Genomic DNA, 19,828 nt, shown 5'->3' with positions numbered 1-19,828 from the left:
TTAGGCAAGAGTAATGCAAACATAGAAATAGCTCCTCTTTGAGGAGTACATCAAGGATACAAAGGGACATGTACATTCAAGTGAGTCAGTTCAAAATGCTTGTAAGGAAATCGCTGAAACTCACTGATCATTAATAGAATATATTAAGCTATTAATTCTCCACTGGAGCTGTGCTGGACTTCCAGGCTGTTTGAAATACTAAAGAGAAACCTGAAAGTCTATTTTCATTTTGGTACTACTACAATTTTCATCTTTTTTTTTTTTTTCCCTACTCCTCTTCCCCACCACAGTGGAACAGCTGTGACTGACAACTTTTATAAAGGTACCCTTTCTGCTTTACAGCAGACAGTAAACATTTTTATGAATGGTAAAGCAAGACTCCTTCAGGTGGTGCATACACAAACACGCACATTCAATTTAGAAGGAAGCCTTTCATAGACTGGAAGGAAAAAAACCTATGAGTGTTACAGAACAGCATGTGCATTTCCAGGAAAATGCCTTAAAGCCTCTAATTCTTCCCTCATTTATTTGCAGTTAGGCTCAGATGATGCAGCAGAGAGCACTTGAACATTGATATTACCTGATATTACCCTAAATGATTTTTCAGTGATGGAACTTCCTAGAACAGTTTGGAAAAAAATAGATATTAATGATTTGGGGGAACATATTCAAACAAAAATTGAAACATAAAACCATGCTTTTACTTTCCATACTAAATTTTTTTCTGCTGATAAAACTGATCAGTTAGAATTTTTTGTCAATTGCTACAAACAAACCCAATGAATCAAACATGAAACCCTGTAAGAAGATGATTACCACTCCCCTTACTAATATCAAAACACAAGTGCAACTAAACTAGCTTTTCCAAAACAAATGTGATTTCACATAGTTTCTACAGCATGTAAAAACTTACTTTTTCTTCTGCTTCTATTTTTCAAAGCAGAAAGACTCAGTGGTGATGCAGAATAAAAAGGGATTTGTATTTTACTGTTTAAGCAGTGATTTGAGGAAAAATATGTAAGGAGGACGATCCCCACCCAGTATGGTGTTGCAGCTCCCAGCACTGGAGCCAGACACATAACAGTGCTGTGTCTTCCGAAAGATGACACTGCTGCAGGACCCAGGCACCCAGTGGAGGAACTGGCCAACCCTCAAAATTTACACCAGCTCCAGAAGTGCTGACAAGAGTACACAGTATTTTTTAGATTTTATTTTTACAGTGACACCTCAAAAGATTGTTCTCAGTACCAAACTCCACAAGACAAGGCCAGGAGAACTTTGTACTTGCAATGGAAGCAGGAGCTATTTACATGCAATACAAAAGCCATTTTTTTAGGGTATCGTTCTTCATATACCATTAAGCAGGCAGTCATCTGCCAAAACTGCTTTTTGGAACGGGATACCTACCTACTGCAGGAGTTTATGGTGACTGATGCCAGTAGGGTGGGGGAAAATAACTGAAGCTTGGCAGGTGAAGGTCTGTTTCTCCCCATTTATGAGAATTATACAGTAATTACTTCTGTTCGAACAGAAGAGAGCAGACACTTCCTGCCCACCAGAGTGGCTTCCAGCTATACCTCCAAATGAAGAAATATGAGAATTAAAGTTTCATCAATCTTCATTATTTTTAATGTGACAGTAGATGTGGGAGTATTGCTAGATTTTATATTGTAGAAGTGTATGCAGCAGCAACTTTCCTTGAAAAAATGAGGAATTTAACCAAGTGCCTGGGCACAACCCTGACTGGAGTTTATTGTACCCAGTGTTTTTATATCATTTACTGCTGCTTTGGGGCTGCAATAAAAACCTGTAGATTTGCTTCTTCGTAAGAAAGGAATGACAAATTTAGTGATGAATCTCAAGTGAATACCATTGTGGTTAAAGAATGCATTGGAAGCTTAAGAGCATTGTTCCCCACCAATGGACCAGTAAAATAAATAGGAAGACAGACTCAGTCAACACAACCAAAAAAACCCCCAGTCAGTCACCAACACTCAGATTACAATGCAGTCAGCTACATGAAGAGTGACAGGCAATGACCAAAGGAACTGTGTTGAGTTTCTCAAGAGCAGAGCTCTCGGGAGACTGTCATTTACTGATCCAACAACCTGCTCTATAGGGAACGAAGTCAGACTGGAAGAAAATACAACAAAAAATAAAATAATCAAGCTGCTGGGCAGATACACCTTCATGCTTGTGAGTAGCTCTCACTGAGTGTAGCTATCCTGACAGTAAGCAGAAGCAAGCTATACAAGTGAGTGTCATTCATCAGAAACCATGTAAGTACCAGCAATATATCTGAGTATCAAAATCAGCATGCTATGACTTGCATTACTTTGTGTGCAACCTTCTTTAAAATGCCAAACAAGGTAATTACTTCATTGCTGAAGAGACCACAGACCTTCTCCTCCGGGGTACGTTAAAAGCTGAGAACTTTGTGCCTATCCAAATGCCACCTCCTCCCCCAAAGTGGGCTTCACAAACCCCACAGAGACTCTTCAGACCACCAGCATACACTCCCCTTTCTTCACCAAGCCCAAGAACAGAGGGCTTGCCAGGATTACTTGGAACTTTTTATGTAACCAAAAGCCAAACACATTGATTTCCAATCCTAATCCATATTTTAAAATGTTCTAGCTTTTCTCTCATGCCTTCCCTAGAATGCTCTCTCAGCAGTATCAGGCAACGTGAAGAGAATGGTAATTCTCACATCTCTCATCCCTTGAAGCACTATCCTGGTTTTAGTTAACGTATTCCTGCTTCTTCCGCTAGATTTACTGCTCCCACCTTCTTACTTCAACTCAGCGTAAATTAGGAACTGCTTGACAAATAGTAGTAACTGTTTCCAGAGAAGCCAAGTCCTGGCAGACTGCTATCATTTTATCACTCCTCCAGTGCAGGAATACCTCATATTTTAGCACAAGCCAGCTCCTCCTTGCTGCCCAGATGGCCTAATGTGCATTCTTAAAGATTCCCCCCCCATATACCACAAATCACACACCATAAACTCCAGTAACTGTGCATACATTCTGTTAAAATTATGGCCTCCAATGTATTCTCAGTTTTTGAGATATTATAGCTTCTTTGTGCATGTGAACAACACAAGACTGACATAAGGAAAGGTTTTTTTGATCAGATGTGCCTTTGGGATCAACTACCACTTCTCAGCTTCCCTCCCTCTTCCCCAGCTCTGTGTTTGGGATGTCTTTAGGTAAGAGACACCCAGACAGCCCAAAAGGGAAAAAAATGGTTGATTAAAAGTCTGTCCCCAACCAGTTATGCCATGACTAGGCTAGTCCCCAGCCATTAGTACGGATATCATGAACACCAATTCATGTCCTTCACCTGCTCTGTCACCAAGATTTTGTGTCTTTTCTGCAGACACACAAGCAAAAGCCCCCACCTTAGCTTACTGAAACAACACGTACGCTGAAGTCTGACAAAAGCCTACACTGCTATCAGAAGAGCTGGTCCTACCTCTCGTCCAATAACTCCTGTGTACATCAGGAACATGATCTGGCTGAACTGAAACCTTAAAGAGCTCATCCTGCAGCTGTACAAACACTAGTGCCTGGGCAAGGAAGGGGGAAAAGAACATGCTCCCAGGGAGAAACAAAGATCAGACTGCCCTCTCTAATGGCAGTGTGCATTTATTTCAGATTAAAGCACAGCCCAGTTGTGGATTTAAGTGACAGTGGGGATTCACAGCCCAAAGATGGGTACAGCAATATGCATGACTCAGTCGGAGGGACTTGGATTTTCTCAGGGAGCTGGCACCTCGAAGGCGAGTGCTGCACAAAGCTCCCAGTGCAGAAAGCTGCTGACCCACCACCATGGCATGGCGTGGTGCCACCGAAGCAGACTGCAGCAGGGAAACAGGGATTAATGACGCCACTGTGAAAGTCACATCTCCAAACTTCCTAGATTTCCTGCATTTACATATTCAATCATAACACTAAATAAACAAAAAATGGGAAAGTAAAGCCACTCAATAGTCTATCCCCATCTTGTCCATGAAGCAGGATGTATTAATAGGCACAAACACATTTCCGAGTAGTACAAAACCACATGTCATTTTTAACACTAATGAATGCCAGCTGACACAAAGCACAGGCTGACTGTCACATTGCTTAGCTGCTCCAGACACCTGTCACTCCCTGGCAACAAAAGGGAGAAAAGGTCAAGACACTGTTAGTAAACCCAAAAGGGAGACTGACTTTTCTACCAAAATTGAACTTGACAGGAACCATCATCACAAATAATGCCAAGAGGTTCAGGTGTTACTGGTTGCTGATGGCTTACACTTCTGCTGCTACCAAGCTGTCTGCGTATTTGAGTCAGTTAACATTAATAAAATCAATCTGCATTGCCAGTTATTAATAAAGATAGCATTATTTGGTCTTTGATGAGAATATACAGTATTTCTTTTCTTACACAGTATTTGTAGAGTTTATACAAAAATATATATGTACACTTTCACCAAATCCCTACAGAACTTTGATACAGCAAGCCTAACATACTCCTTCTTCTCACTTTCCAAATCCTTAATTGCTTTTTCATGAATGCAAAGAAATCCAGCAAGAAGAAAGCAAGCAAAATAACTTTGTCACATTTAAAAGCTGACAGACCAAATTTTGATCTCCTTCACTCATCTGACAGCATGAAGTCATCAGCAGTTATCCATGACTTCCTCTTGATGGGGCAGAAGCGGATTGTAACACTCTCAAACATGCATCAAGACCACTTAGCTCTTGCTTTTCCACGGAATGGACCCCTGTGCCTCTTGGGGTATAGTTCTAGGGTTTTAGCTTAAGCCCATGATTACCCACTATACTGATATTTATATTCAGCATTCACACAAACGTGTGCTAAGATTATGGTGGTCTCAGCCTTGAAGTACTGGTCCTGATTCTCCTCTCCTTTGTCTGACACCATCCCAGTTACAGCGAACTGGCAATCCTGGTTCAGAAATACCAAAAAAATACATTGGTCCAGGATGCCCTTACTTCAGAACAGTTACATTCAAGTTGCAACGGCTCAGGAAGAGAATCAGGTTCAAAGTAGCGAGGAAGAGGAGAACTAATGGAAAACATTATGGAATGGCAATAGAATATCTAGGGGAAAAAAGCTGCAACTGACTCATTTTTGACATCTTTTCAGAAAAAATAGACTGTATAAATCAGGAGTGATACTATCACTAGATAGCATGATTTGCTATATCCAGTACATTTTAATATGTTCTAAGTGATTTTGTTGAAAAGATCAAGGAGATCTAAAAAGCAATGACATGCTCTCCAGAGCATATAAATAACCAAAAGCTTATAAATAATCATAGCTATATGCATTGTGCTCAGCATCTCAATACAGAGTGAAAAAATAACCTGTTTTGGACAGGTTACTCAAAGCTGTTACCCTTGCTGTGCACTGTCACACAGTGCAACGCATCCTAATGCTGACTTAATTAAGCGATGCAGGATTCCCACACAGGAAGGGAGCCTCTCAGGGGCACCGAGCGATAACAACTCCTTTTCTTCTGTCCCCAGCCACACAGCTCGAGCTCCTTTCAGGGCAGATATCCCTTGGGTCAAATACAGTCAAACCACTAAGTGGTTTTACAGCAGAAGAGGCTGCGAAAGCATACTTGAATGCAACACCTATGCTGCTCCAGATTTGCACTGGGGACTGGACTGATCATGAATAAAATGGTGCATTTTTTTTACCTCTGGCCCTAATGTGCTAAAAAAATTTGGTTCGAGACCTTAAACTTGGGCAAACAACTCCAAACCTATATTCTAGATTCTTTCCTTCACAAACATAAGATACATTTTATTTTAAATCCTGTATATGCACTTAAACTAGGTTACAGATGCCTTTCATGAATCCCAAAATAAAACAATCTCTAGTGGTTAATTAGTGAAATTGGATGGAGGTATTTTTATCATTAGTGCTCATCCAAGTGAAATGGCAAAATTATTTTCTAGTTGCATTTAAAAATGGAGTCTGTATTGAGTTAAATTTGTTCTCTGCCCTAGCTTGTTTGGGTCATCATCCTAAAAAACCTAAGAAACCTCAAAGTAATCAGGACCGGCTCAATTCATGATGCAGATACTGGAAAAAGAAATTTTATATTCAAAAAAATCTGGTGCCACTACATTTCTGAGCTAGTGTTCAGAAGGTTTTTGTAGTTGTCTGTGAAGCAGTATTAAGACAGTAAGAGTTATGAACTCATCAATTGCATGCATCTGTACTACAGGACACACTAGAAAATGTGGACATATACTCCGTCTACTCCAGCGGTGCCTCCAAACACACCAGAGAAACGCCCTTAACTACAAAGGAGAAGGTGACAACGAGACTGCTGTTGGACAGGCGCTCAGGTAAGGATATCCTTTTTGCCCGACTTCCCAAGAATGAAGACACAAAGTACTAGTAAAATGCTTTAAGATGATAAAACTGAATACCAAAACCAAGACGTTTTGGTGTTACGATCAAATTACTCATGCTCAAGAAATAGCAAGCCTTATGGCCTGACCTTACTGCTGGGCAAGCACCTGGCAGCTTCTATTTGGATCAGAAAGTGAAACGCAGCCCACGCAGACCAGCGCACTCTTTGTTCACAAGCACACAACAATCAACCATATCGTAGCACGTGGCATGGAACAAATAAAGTCATTTTATTCCAAAGAACTGTCAGGAAAGTAGAAAATCCAATTACTATTCAGCAACTTCAGTGGGACTGCTCACAGGCAAGCCACCGCACATTTCCAAAAGTGGGCTCCGAGTTAAATTTCAGAGCACCTCGGGCTTAAATAAGAAGTTAAAGGATTTTGTGAAACTGCACAAAAGCATAACTCGTGAAATGATACTACGCCTCGTCTGTGACATTTCCAAATTCTCTGGCACTACCTAAAAATGCTTTATACAAAGCTGTGCAAAAAGAACTACAAACTCCTCATCACACCTAGGCTAAGTAGTATTTTTAAATCCCAGGACGACATCTGAGTTTAACTGCAGCAGATACAGCTAATTGAGTAAAAGTAATTCTGTTTTTCTCTGCCCTGGAAGACTAAAGTCTTCCAAGTTGCATTAAGTTACAGAACGCGCACACTTCTAGGGCCATTTTAACATGAGTGCCTCAAAGCTCCTAAACCAGAGAATTAAACTCGCTGTTCCAATTTGCCAGCAGTCACTAGGGCCAGGGTCTATCACCAGGTCCTCTCTGGAAAAACTTAGCCTCATTTCTAAGCATTTGTATTACCATTCTCAAAAGTAAATCGCTGTAAAAATGCATTTTGAGCATAGCTATTTAGAGCAGTGAGGTAGAGGTGAAAAAGAAACAACCCTGACACCCTCAACATGCCAACCCTGTGGTTTCTGTCTCGTAAAAAGCAAACCAGACAGAACCCCCTTCATACATCCAATATGCACAGGACCATACTCTGCTATCAGTTATTCCCATGTAAATCAGGAACGTCTCTACTAAAGGAAGTCTATTTATAAAGGCATAGGCCAGATATAAAGAAAACCAGTACAGGCCCAAAGGATGTATTTGTGAAGAGCATCAGTGGTGCTAGACTTCAAAAATGCTCTCTCAAAATGACCCCCTTCAGTACAGTACAGCATACATTGCTAAATTCAGCATGAATGTGCTAAGCACAAGTTATTCCCTGATAAGGTTTATTTGCACTCTAACATTGATATCAATTTGATATTTGGCCTTCTCAGTACCCACAAGTAATGCCATACGCACTGAACTGGCCTAGGTGGATGGGAAAGCAAGATCTGCTCCCCCTTATTTTCATTAAAACAATGGGTTATCCAATATTATTGAGTCAGAGCAGTTAATGTTTTTCAAGTCAATATTCAAAGCCATAAGAAGAGTTATATTTGATATGAAAGCTTCCAGCTTTTGCAAAGAAAGTGGGGTTGAAATCAAGAACAATAAACTCAAATTTCATAGCTGGTTCTGTTTGATGGAAAAAATTGCCAGGTTCGGGTTTTCTTAACTTTAATAATATAGGTTTAGCTTCCCTCTTAAAAGCTTCCTCACATTAGGTTATCTCCCTTCTAAACATCAACTTGCATTTTCATTGATGACATAATTAACCTGAAAAAACATTTACTGATTCTGGCTTCGATGAACACATTGCTCAGGAGATGGCTAATGTTTCACATTTAACCACCTCAAATTTACAGAACAGCGTTACTATCGCTTTGTTATAAGCCTTCCATATATTAAACTAAGATTTTTCACACCAAATTAAGCTTATATTTTACAGAGGAAAAAAGTCATTGTCATACACCTCAAGTTCAGAGTCCCTGGATCCATTTTTTGCATATATTTATATACATATCTGCCCAATAAAATATCATAGTATATCTCTTCTTGAAGTAGTCTATGGCAGCACGTATTGAACCTGGTAGGTGTTTCACATTGAGATTTTGAGACCATGTAAGGAACCTAACTTATCATTCGTAATATTTGGAATACTGAGAAATTACAAGCTATGGCAGTTGTAGGGTGTAATCAAGGCAGCGTTCATAAAAAGTCAGAACAATGCTGGTACTCATCCCACCACTTTTGAAAATGGTTGGAAAAAATTCAAACCCAGCCATTTAATAGTTGAGTTAATTTGGTTTTCAGAGAAGATGGGCTGCTCTCTAATGATTCACTGTGCAATGCATAGCCCAAAAAAGAAAGAAAAATTAGCATGGATTTCTCTCTGACTGATTCCTTGGAAACTCTTGGGATTAACACACACAACTACAAATCCAAAAAACAAGAAGTCAGTCATGGATTAAAGTTGGTGAGACCAGCCTATATGCAATTCTGAATTTCTTCAGACAACAGGGGGTTTGAAATATGGAATAAATTGTCAGTGGTAGCAATATAAACTAGGCACTGTAAATCAGATGAGAAAGAATTAGGATATATTTTTAAGAACAAAAAGCAAAGCACTATCTGGACAATTTTGGATTAGGTTGGCCAATTGTATTTTATGATATTCCAAGAAGTTTGGCAGGCTATTTGCAGGATCTGTTTTTTGTAACTATTGCTACTAAAGAATGTTTTCTTGAATTGGAGCCTACGATTAGTTTTTTTGGTGGGCGGGAAGGGGATAACATTCTGTGCTGCCCTAGGTTGTCTACTTCTGCATGTTAAGCCTGTGTACGAGGCTGATAAGAGACAGTGCAAGAGAAAAATAAGCACACATGTAAGACCTGTTTTGCCAAAAATTATCAAGAGACAGCGCTGAGTCTCACATGCTTTGCTCCTCACACCGTGTCCATTACTGTGCTTTCCAGGTCTGCAAGTTCTGTACTATAACTTTCATAACCATTCTGCACTTTTTGAACTGATTAACATTACCCAAGCTGAGGGGTTTGGACTCCTTTCTTTTTACATATTTCAAAACCAAATGAACAAGAACAAAAAAGATTCCTTCACTTTCTGGATAGGATTCAGTTACCTCAACATAGACCTCTTCGTTCTAATAACAATGCTGCTGCTTCAGACAGGTGAAGGTCTTTGGCAGCATCCATAAAGTCCATCTACATGGACACTACACAGGTTTCTCTCAGGCACCTAAATTTACACCTGATACCAATCTTGAGGACACTGAATCCTACCTTTTGCCTATCTGAAAGCACCCATCTACAGAGACTAAGTTACTTATTCAGGATATGCATGCATTTGTGAGAATTCCAAAGCCAGAATTCCAAATTATATAAAATGCAAATCACACCCATTCCTACTTTGCTTCATCATGATACAGCATTGTTATAAGCTTACCACACCGAGTATATGCACACAGAAGTAATGACTATTAAATGCCTACTGACATTTCAAGTATTTGAACAGACAACTGAATAATCTGAATACATAAGCATGACAAGACAGCTAGCCACCCATATTATTGTTATCCCTGTTAGAGAATTTTACAACCAGATGTTCTTATTCTTAATTTAACACTGGAGGGAAATACTGCTCTTATCTTTTAACAAAGTTGCTTTTTATGACAACAGTTATTGCACTTTGGTCTTTAACTCACTGCAAAAATCCCCATGCTTTAGGTTTTCTATTGCCTGGCTGTACCCTCAGAGTTGCAAGGTCAATTGGAAACAGAAAGCACAGGGATGTAGGTAGAAGTCAGAATACATAAATCAGGGATAAGCACACAGAAGCGCTGGAGCTGTATATTTTTTAGTATCATGATACACTCAATTCTGCATGCCATTTGGATAAGAGGGCTAAAATTCCCATGTCTGCTTTCCATATTTTTAAAAATACCTGTTGTGTTTGACAGGGAAGCATGAAAACAAGAAAAAACAAAATTAAATAAAGGTCTCATGCAGCAACATTTCATGCGTGCTTTCACAGCTTGTGCTATCGGCTCGTCTGAAGTGGTGACCACTAAGAGCGTGTGGAGCACTTCACAGCTCTCACTGCCAGACCTTGCTGGACTCACAAAACCACCACTTATTTCAAAGCACGTTTGTCTAGGCATTGTGTTTACTCAGAGCTTTTAAGACTTGAAAATTCAGCTCTAAAAGAGAAACTATGATCCTGGTGTTTTGTTCTTTAGTACATTTATCTTGTTTGTTTAACACTGCTCACATAGAAGACTTCCCTCTCAGCCTCCACAAAGAAACAGCTCTCCGGTCCAGGCTTACAACTTAGCTCTGGATTCTTAAGGCAGAAAAGAAAATAACGCAGCAGCAGGGTATGTACACTATACTCTCCCCTTCCCACTTGCCATTCATGTCTCTGTCATGGCCCTGCACCTTTTGACACAGGGACCATTTACTCCCCAACCCCCCATACTGCAATATATAAGAGCGCTTCGTATTAAGTACATCTCAGACAAACAACATGCTCCAGTGAAGTATTGAGCACATTCTTCCCCACACACTGTGTTGGCCTGAAAGCTATCTTCCATGCTACTGTTTCCACAGAACCATTCCCAAATGCCTTGAACTCTTACCTGATATTTCTGATATCACCTTTGATCTCGCTGTGTTTCTATTTCTCCAAGCATGACATGAAAGCAACGTTCCTGTATTCTTTTACATTTGAAATCAGCTATATTTTAAAGCTCTGATGTCATCAGGACAACTTTATATCATCTCCAGTGAAATATATCTGCTCAACACATGTGAAACAGATCTTTTGTTTCACTACTCGGTTTTAAGCCAGCTACATAAATAATTGAACGAGATCGTGTTTTGTAATGACGCCTAGGTATTTGTCTGTCAAATCTTTAAATGCCAAAAGCCTGTCACTGACCTGCTTCAGGATGCTGCCGAATGATTGCCTCTCCTCAGCAACAGCTTTAGTGCACACTGCTGCTGCTGCCAAGCATGAGAAATACAGGAACGGACACCAAAGAGGAGGCTTTATATTCGCATTTTATCCCTGTACTCATCTTGGTAGCTTTCTACGTAGATTCCCTTGCCACTCAGAGTGGGGAAGCGGCAGAAATTCATCTATCAACCAGCTCTGTGGACGGAAAGGCTGCTGGTAAGGGAGACCATAAGCAAGGGAACCCCAGCTTTACACCCTGCAGCACCTTGGCAGCACAAGGGCTCAAGAATCAGGCAAAGAATCACACTGAAAGGACTTGAATTTCCAGAACCCGCTTCTCTTTCTGCTTTTGATTTATATTTCACTGAGTTTTATCTTTTCAAAATTAAAGGGGAGGAAATTAAGAGGACGACGATGAAGAAACGCAAAAGGAAAGAGATCAGGTCAGAGAAAGGAGAGCAACATCCAGTTTCTGGCTGTTAAGCCAACCCAAAATCTCTTCAGACTTCACTGAGCTTTATCACTGATTAAAATTAATCTCTTAAAGATATTAGGAAGACCTAATCAAGGGAGAGGGAAAATACACTCATTTCCTTTTCCCCTGCAATCACTACACTACAAGGCCTGCCTTCTGCTCTACTAGCTCTCTAGCTGCATGAAATTGTCCCAATATGGGCACACATTTTAGTCATCAGAGCAGCTGAAAACACAGTTCCTGGGGTCCCTGTCTCTCCACAAAGTATCAGCCATTGCAGGAAGGTAAGCACCAGCCTTAACCCAGCAGCATCTCTTAGGAGTAAAGCCCATGATGCCAGTCACCCGAGTACACTTCCCACCAAACTCCAAATTCTCTATTTTGGTTACCACTTTTCCCAGAAGCTGAAGGAAAGGCTGATGAAATTTAACGTTTCAGAGATGCCACAGTTTGGATCCTCCTGGTGTAAGAGTGATTGGTATCACGATGAACTTCTAAGTGTATTAGGGGGTTTAATATACCAATGTTGGGATGCTAGGAAAGGAGACAGCAAATGTTCTCCTCAAGCATTTATCATTGTTTAATTAACTTACATTTAATCTTAATGTATGCGTCTGCAAGTTGTGTCCAGATGTTCTGTGTGCTAAGCCTGAGTACCATCTCTAATTTCTCTCTAATATTTTGAAATATATCTCTCTGATACTTGGGACTGGAGCATCTCTCATGTGGGGAAAGACTGAGAGAGCTGGGTCTGTTTAGCCTGGAGAAGAGAAGACAGAGGGGATCTCATCAACACTTATAAATATCTGAAGGGTGGATGTCAAGAGGATGGGGCCAGACTCTTTTCAGTGGTGCCCAGTGACAGGAGAAGGGGCAATGGGCACAAACTGGAACACAGGGAGTTCCATCTCAACATGAGGAAAAACGTCTTCACTCTGAGGGTGACCGAGGACTGGGACAGGCTGCCCAGAGAGGTTGTGGAGTCTCCTTCTCTGGAGATATTCAAACCCCGCCTGGAGGTGATCCTGTGCAACCTGCTCTGGGTGATCCTGCTCTAGCAGGGGGGTTGGACTAGATGACCCCCAGAGGTCCCTTCCAACCCCTACCAATCTGTGAAAGTATCAGGGAATAAAAGTTGTGATGAGCCCCAGTGCTTCACTGCTGCGAAACTCATTTACATAAGGCTTACTATAGTTATTCCTCAAGTGTTAAAGCTGCACTGAAATAAAACAGATGCAGTAACAAAGGTATAACTGACAGTCATATTGACCGATATGCTTTTCGATTCAACTCTATAAATATTTACTCAGTACAATCCTTTAGAAGATTAACTTGGAAAGTAGTTCAAGTTCAAATCCCTGTTTCATTACAATGCCAAAGGAATATTCCCCATACACCACACATCCAAGCAGGAAGTACAGGTAAATATTAAACTTGTCCAGAGCACTGGGAAACAATCAGGAACATACCACATGCACAAACAACAGTGCAGGAGTGCTGGGCACTCAGCTACCATTCTCTCAAGTTGAAGGATTTATTCCCTCGTGGAGTTTCTCTATCATGAGCATCACTCTGTACCACAAACTGATCAGCACTCCCGAGCCTCACAGCAGAAATACAAAACAACTCAGTTTTCTTTGTGTAAAGCTAAGAAGAGAATTAGAGACCTCTTCTCTCTCTCCTCTCCATCCCTCCTAGGATACCAAAAGTGGTGTGTCTCTGGTTTCCAGGCAATTTGACTAGTTTTATACAGTTTTGGAGGGGAAGCTCCGTAAAGTCACTAGTAAAGCAAACTCACCTGGAGAACTAAAACCACACCGAGCTTTTCCCATTGCTGCAGGTCTACAAGATTCCTTTGGTCACTTAACCTCCCTTAAGCCTAAACTTGCTCTCACCTTCCATGCAGCATGAGCAGAGGGGCAACCAAGGCATGGGGCTGAAGCTCATTACACATTTTTCAGTGCTCATGTGTTAGATGGAACTGACTCCCACCCTTAGTCACAGACTAACATAGTGAAGAGAACATCTGACCTCTTATTCTCGGAGCAGGCTTGCATTTTATGTATCATATAGTGATATCTCTGGCTAATAAAATTCCTCCCAGTGGTAAGATGATGAAAGTAACCTCAGGCTGAAGGTCCCAGAGGCCTTCACCTGTCCTCAAGCCCTTCCAGAGCTGCTCAGGAAGTGGGAAGGCATAATTTAGCCATACACCATTTGATGCAGAACTTAATTCACTTGTCAGACTATAGTAAATGAAGTAAAGACACACACTGCCAGAACGGGTGAGAAGCAGGACTTTCAAAACTAATTTTCAAATGGAGAAGAGAATCCTAGAAGGCACTCATGAAGCTACTCAGCATTTTCTGAACAATTCAGGGAAAACCCCAGCAATTCCCATGCTCAGTAAGAAACCTACTAGAAGAATTCTTTTTAAAATTATTTATATTTCTTTTGCACGATAATGATTATTATTGTCATCTCCAACAACACTTAAAAATCCTTACTAAAAATATGAGTTATGATCAGTCCAAGTCAAATTAAGAACTATTTCAGAAAGTAAAACATGAACCAAATCTTAATTATCTAAATGTCCCAAATTAGTCTCAGATCTGTGAAGGTGGCTTCTTGGCTAGGACAAGAACACACAGATGAAATCTCAGGAACATGGATTTAAATTTAGCAGAGAATCCGGCTAAAGAGTTGGAACACAGTCAAGATTTGGATGCTTAAAATTTAGAAAAAATCAACTCCTCATATTATTTGACAAATTTAACATACGCACCATACGTCACTCAGCCATCCTGCTGTCACCCACTACAGCAAAATACTGCCATTATTTTGATGGCATAGTGTAACTCTCTTGCAGTAAACAGACTAATCTGCGTTAAAATTATAACAGCAAAGAACTAGTTCAGAAATAGTTAGCACAGGAAAAATGAAGCAAGTTAGTGGAGAATATTTGTTCTCTAAGAGCCTAACATCATGCATAAAAGATGGTCAGACCCTGAGGGAGTCAGGTATACACACACTGACCATGATATGATGCACTGAATAATAAAACAGTACTTACCCACTGTCTCCTGTAATCAATCTAATTAGCTGCCTAATCATAAATGTTCTAATTTTCCTATCTGTCAAACTCATGTCTGCTTAATTGTAGAAAGAAATAGAAAACCTAATATATACGCATAGACATATGGAAATAAAACTGATCAAGAATGTGCAAATTGCTGTACCAAGTGACCACTTGATACTCAATCCATTGAGTTCAAGTTTCTCGTGTGTTTCTAACTAGGCAACAACACCCAATAAATATCCCTTCCTGATCCTCCTTAAATTCAAGACTATATCCTGAAGCACATGAACTACACTCCTATCTAAGCAGGCTGAAATGCAATGTATTATTGTTCATAACAGTATTGAGCCATCTTTAAAATCCTGTTTCACTACTTGACATCTTCAGGCAATTAATCTGTCGAAACACAGTTAGTTACGTTTTAAATATTAAATCAAATAATCTGATTAATTTTATAATTTCACTGGCATTGTAGGGCAAAATTATGTCCTCTCTTTCCAAAAAAACCAAGGCAAACTAATTTCAGTTCCAGCTAAGCTATGGTCTTTATAATTTGGAAGAAATAGCTGTAGGTTTTGCCTAGTTTATTATTTGCCTATAGAGTTCTTTCCGATTCTATTAAATGAACTTTTGATTTAATTTCAGCCCCAAATTCAAGTTTCCATGAATACAAAGAAGCTTTCAATAACAACGTTTGCACAGAAGGAACGAAGTCCCCTGACATATCACATCCAAGGTTTCACTGTACCAAAACCTTCAGTTTTCCTTTTGCAAACATTAAAATATTCAAGTGGACTAACATAACCTGAGAAAGGAAACAGAATTTTAAGTTAAACACGGAAAGAAAATGTCAGTCCTTTTAGCTCAATCCATTTGGATGAGTTTCTTTTTATGAAATTATTTGAGGAGTAAGCACCAGTAAGGCCCATCCATTTAATTACTCTTACCTCAATTATATACAAAACCACATTCTTGTAGAAGCAATAGAGTATGCACTTGGTAACTCGATTGTAACTCCAAGCTCCATGGACCAACAGCAGCTTCTCCAAGTAGGAAAACTGAAAGAGAGAAAACAAGTTTTTACATATATGAAGAACTGTTTAAAAAAAATTGGTTAAAGTAAACACCTGCCCCTCGCAAAATCCCCCCACAAAACTCAGATTAGCTATGAAAACTGTTCTTCAGACACAATATTTAAATAGCTTAGCAGAACATACATGCAAAAAACAACACTTAAAATATTTACAGGAAAAGCCTTTTTTTGTAGCAAAACCTCTGACTATTTTTAAGTTGTCTTCACTGGCTTTAAACAGCAAGAAGTCTTCAATTAGATTACTATCCTGATAGCAAAATCAAGCAAGGTTAACATAATTTAGCCTTGTTGATTGAATATAAATGTGAACTCTTCATTTCATGGCCAAAGAAGATTCCTGTGTTTGCGGGCTTACAAGGTTCAGAATCTCCTTTCTCTGTGTTAAACAAACAGCCTGGTAATTAGAACTGTCTTGAGCAGAAATAAAATGCACAAGGGGGAACACAAGTGGAAAACTAGATGCATAGAGTCTTTTATAGAGAATGAATGTTTACATTAACATTTGCAGCCCACAAAATGTATGCAATCGTGTGTTATACAAAGCACCTAAAATATAGTATAAAGAAAGGACCATTTGCCAAAAAGGGCAAGTAAATGAATCTTGTAAAAATGAATGCATTTTAATGCTAGTTTGAACCATGGATACAGGTCAAATTCAGCTTCTCAATTCAGCAGTTTTGAAAATGGACTTTTACAGCAGCAGTCTCACAATGCAGCCTAGGAAATACATCATTTTCTAGTCTTGGCTTTGTCAGTGAATTTTTTATGGCCTGCAGCATTCCTCTTTTTTCCAGTTGCATACAACTCAAACTGGTGACTAGATTTACCGTTCAGCACGTGTGTACCTGAAGGGTTCTTGGACACTAAGGTGGGACCATTATTTGCTTTGCTTCCTGGTCCACAAAGTGACTTGATAGGAAAAGCTTGACTTCCTAAATTTTGGTTAAAATAAATGATCTAGAATCTAAACTTATTTGAAATTGAAAGCTACAGTAATGAGTTAGGACTGTCATGAGATAGCTCTGCTCCCATGATTGCCAGCACTGAAATCACTGAACCACAAATCCTGTAAGAACTGCCTCTCCCTCATGCATCAGCGACTCACATTTGTTAGGATATGCCAGCAAGAAAGCAGAGAAAATAAAAGTGAACCAAGCTTCACGGTTCAGTCTCTGCCCAACTGGAGTCAGGACTGAAAGTGGGACACTCACAAGGGAGCAGCTGACCTACACTAACACCTAATGCCACATGCAGCACAACTACAATTTTCCTCATCAAAATTCACTAAAAACATATCAACAGTGATGGGAAGCTTGCCACTACACCCTGACAAGCCAGCCCAAACACCTCTTGCAGAGAATAGTTAAGCACACCCTAAAAACTTTTATGCTGGCATACTTAGTAGAGCCCTGTCCCTACAGTTGCCTAAGACACTGCCCTTGTTTGGGCACTACTGTATTTATGGAGTTTTAAATCAGAAAGGAACATTACAACCATCTGGCCAGCCTATCTGCAAATCAGTTTCTGTAAGTTTTCGGTTGTCTCTGCATCAACCCTAGCAGAACTTTTTTTATACAGAGATTGTCTTTTAGAAAGATAACCCCCATCTTGACTAAAGGATGAGGTGATGTCATGGCGGGGGTGGGGTGGGGTGGTGTGTGTTAGGACAAGGAAAATGCATCCAAAATGCAAGGCAAAATTTCCAAAGAAACTTTAAGAAAGAAGTTTCCCTAGTTAAGAAAAGAAAACAGTCCCTAGATATCAGATGCTCTCTGGATTAAGATAAAGCCTTTTACTGAGGAAAAAAGTTATTAAATTCTACCTACTACTGTCTGTCTAAACAGTTAGGTCATTTGATTTGGGAATTCTCTAAATATTGATCACTGGTGCAATATCATTTCAAGGGAAAAGGATAATTCAAACAGATGCTCCTTGCACCTGTGGAAGCTATTTGGAGTAGAGTCAGACACAAGTTGCCTTTTTATTTTTGTTTGGTTTATGCTTTGATTCCCCCTGGAATCCTGAACAAGTCTATATAGAGACTTTCTCTTCCATAAGTGCCTACTTCTGGCACCACTGCATTTGAAATACCATTTGAACATGAGATGCTACATTATAGCAGTCGTCTTAAATTACTCAATGGGAACATACTCTGCCTTCAAGGCATGCACATACAGTAACGCTTTAGTGGGAGTTATACATCTGCGCTGAAAGAAATATACCCCACAGAGATCAAGTTTTTCTTTTGAACACTTTTTTGAAACACACATTACCATAGACTATTAGTCCCCTTTACAGAAGAGATTCCTTTAGGTTTTCTAATCAGCACAAAGCTCTTCTACACAACCATGAAAAGTACAGTTCCACAGTGCTTTACTAATTTTTGAAAGTTAAAATTCTGTGCTGATGTGACCAGCTTTTATTTCATATTGAGCTAAGAAGATTCATTGCTATTGTCAGTAACTCCCTGACTGGATTTTAACCCAAGAGCAACTAACTTCCACATTCTAACACTAAATCCAAAGGACAGGGGGTTTGGTTAATGCAGAAGCAATACACGAACATGGAATTACTTCTTCAGGTTTAACGTTACTGCAACACAAAAGGAATTAAGTGTGTAGGGCCCTCTATGGACAAAACTCTCACTGCTTATGCTTACTTATTAAAATTGAAGTAATAAATGATCTGAGGAAATCTAAGTAAAGAGCATGCAATTACGTTATGCAGTAGAAGCAATATATAGCCTACAGGAGTTAGAAATAAGAAAGTCATTACAAGATACCACAGACTTTATGATTATGGCAGTTCCTATAATGCTATGTATTTGGAATATACTACTATTTATGACAGAATAAGCCCTCGATAAAACAGTCTAAAATTTTCAAGATAAATTTGGTGAAAGGTGTCAGTTACTCAAGCCTGATACCCAGCGTGCTTCATCAGACCACAGAACGGAGCGGCAAATAAGCCGCAAATAACCCTTCACAGCAGGGTTAACACAAGAGTTAATGTAACAGCTAGCTGTGCAAACAGCAGCATTATCCACGCCTTTTCAAAATCTCACTTTCTATCAAAACTATCAAGAGATGATAATATTTCATAGCACTTGGTAGAGCAAATCTGCCTACACCCTGCCAGAAGGGAAAATCAGCTGATGTTCACAGATCACTGAGGAGACAGTGGATCATCTCGGCTTCCTGTCAGCTCCATCTCTTCTTGCCCTGTGATCAGTCTCAAACACATACACAGAGCACCTCAGCCGTAAATAGCATTCCAAGGATGTCCAGAAACTGAAGCATCTCCTTTCTTTCCCAGGTTTCTTTAAGTCTTTATTCTGCATCTTGTTTTCTTCAGTAAAACAAAAAAAAAGTTTTTTGCTGTCCTCTTTAGCTGAAGTAATCAGTGCTGAATTTGATGGGATAGTTTGGGAGCACTCACCCCAAATAACACTCCAAATAACACACCTGAAATGAAAATGTTGGCCAGCTCTCTAAGACTGTGACCAATTCTTGGATATATCATGGGGGTAGGGGGAATAAAGAAGAGGAGGAAATACCTCAATATAAGAATTTCCAAACAGCCAAACTCTTACACACCTGGTTATAATGCCTACTTATAGCAAAAAAAAAAAAGAGCTTGCACCAAGAGAAAGAAGTTAGACTTAAAAGCATGTTAACATAGGCATCACAAAGTGCTTCTCCCTGGTTACTGAAGAACCAAGACATTGCGCAGCTGTCAGGAGGAAACTGAAACTTGGAGAGGAGATGGAGCTTTGCCCTGAAGAATACAAAATTGTAATAATGAATCCCAAAAATACATCCAAGATATCCATTTTTAGATAGCTGTCCTGAAAACAAAACAAGCAGAGATGCTCCT

General features: G+C 39.7%; 1 protein-coding gene across 8 annotated transcripts in view; it reads right to left on the bottom strand.

The window, feature by feature from the left end:
• ATP8A2 (ATPase phospholipid transporting 8A2) overlaps positions 1-19,828 on the bottom strand; it is a 347,593-nt gene that overhangs the window by 135,819 nt on the left and 191,946 nt on the right. For all 8 annotated transcript variants that reach the window (XM_054809745.1, XM_054809706.1, XM_054809713.1 and 5 more), the window contains one exon: positions 15,807-15,917. In XM_054809745.1, the coding sequence (XP_054665720.1) occupies positions 15,807-15,917 (111 nt within the window). The remainder of the gene's footprint in view (positions 1-15,806; positions 15,918-19,828) is intronic.

This window comes from Grus americana, chromosome 1 (genome assembly GCF_028858705.1).
Source record: "Grus americana isolate bGruAme1 chromosome 1, bGruAme1.mat, whole genome shotgun sequence".
In the NCBI taxonomy this organism is placed as follows: domain Eukaryota; kingdom Metazoa; phylum Chordata; class Aves; order Gruiformes; family Gruidae; genus Grus; species Grus americana.
This window is presented reverse-complemented; position numbering and strand designations above follow the sequence as displayed.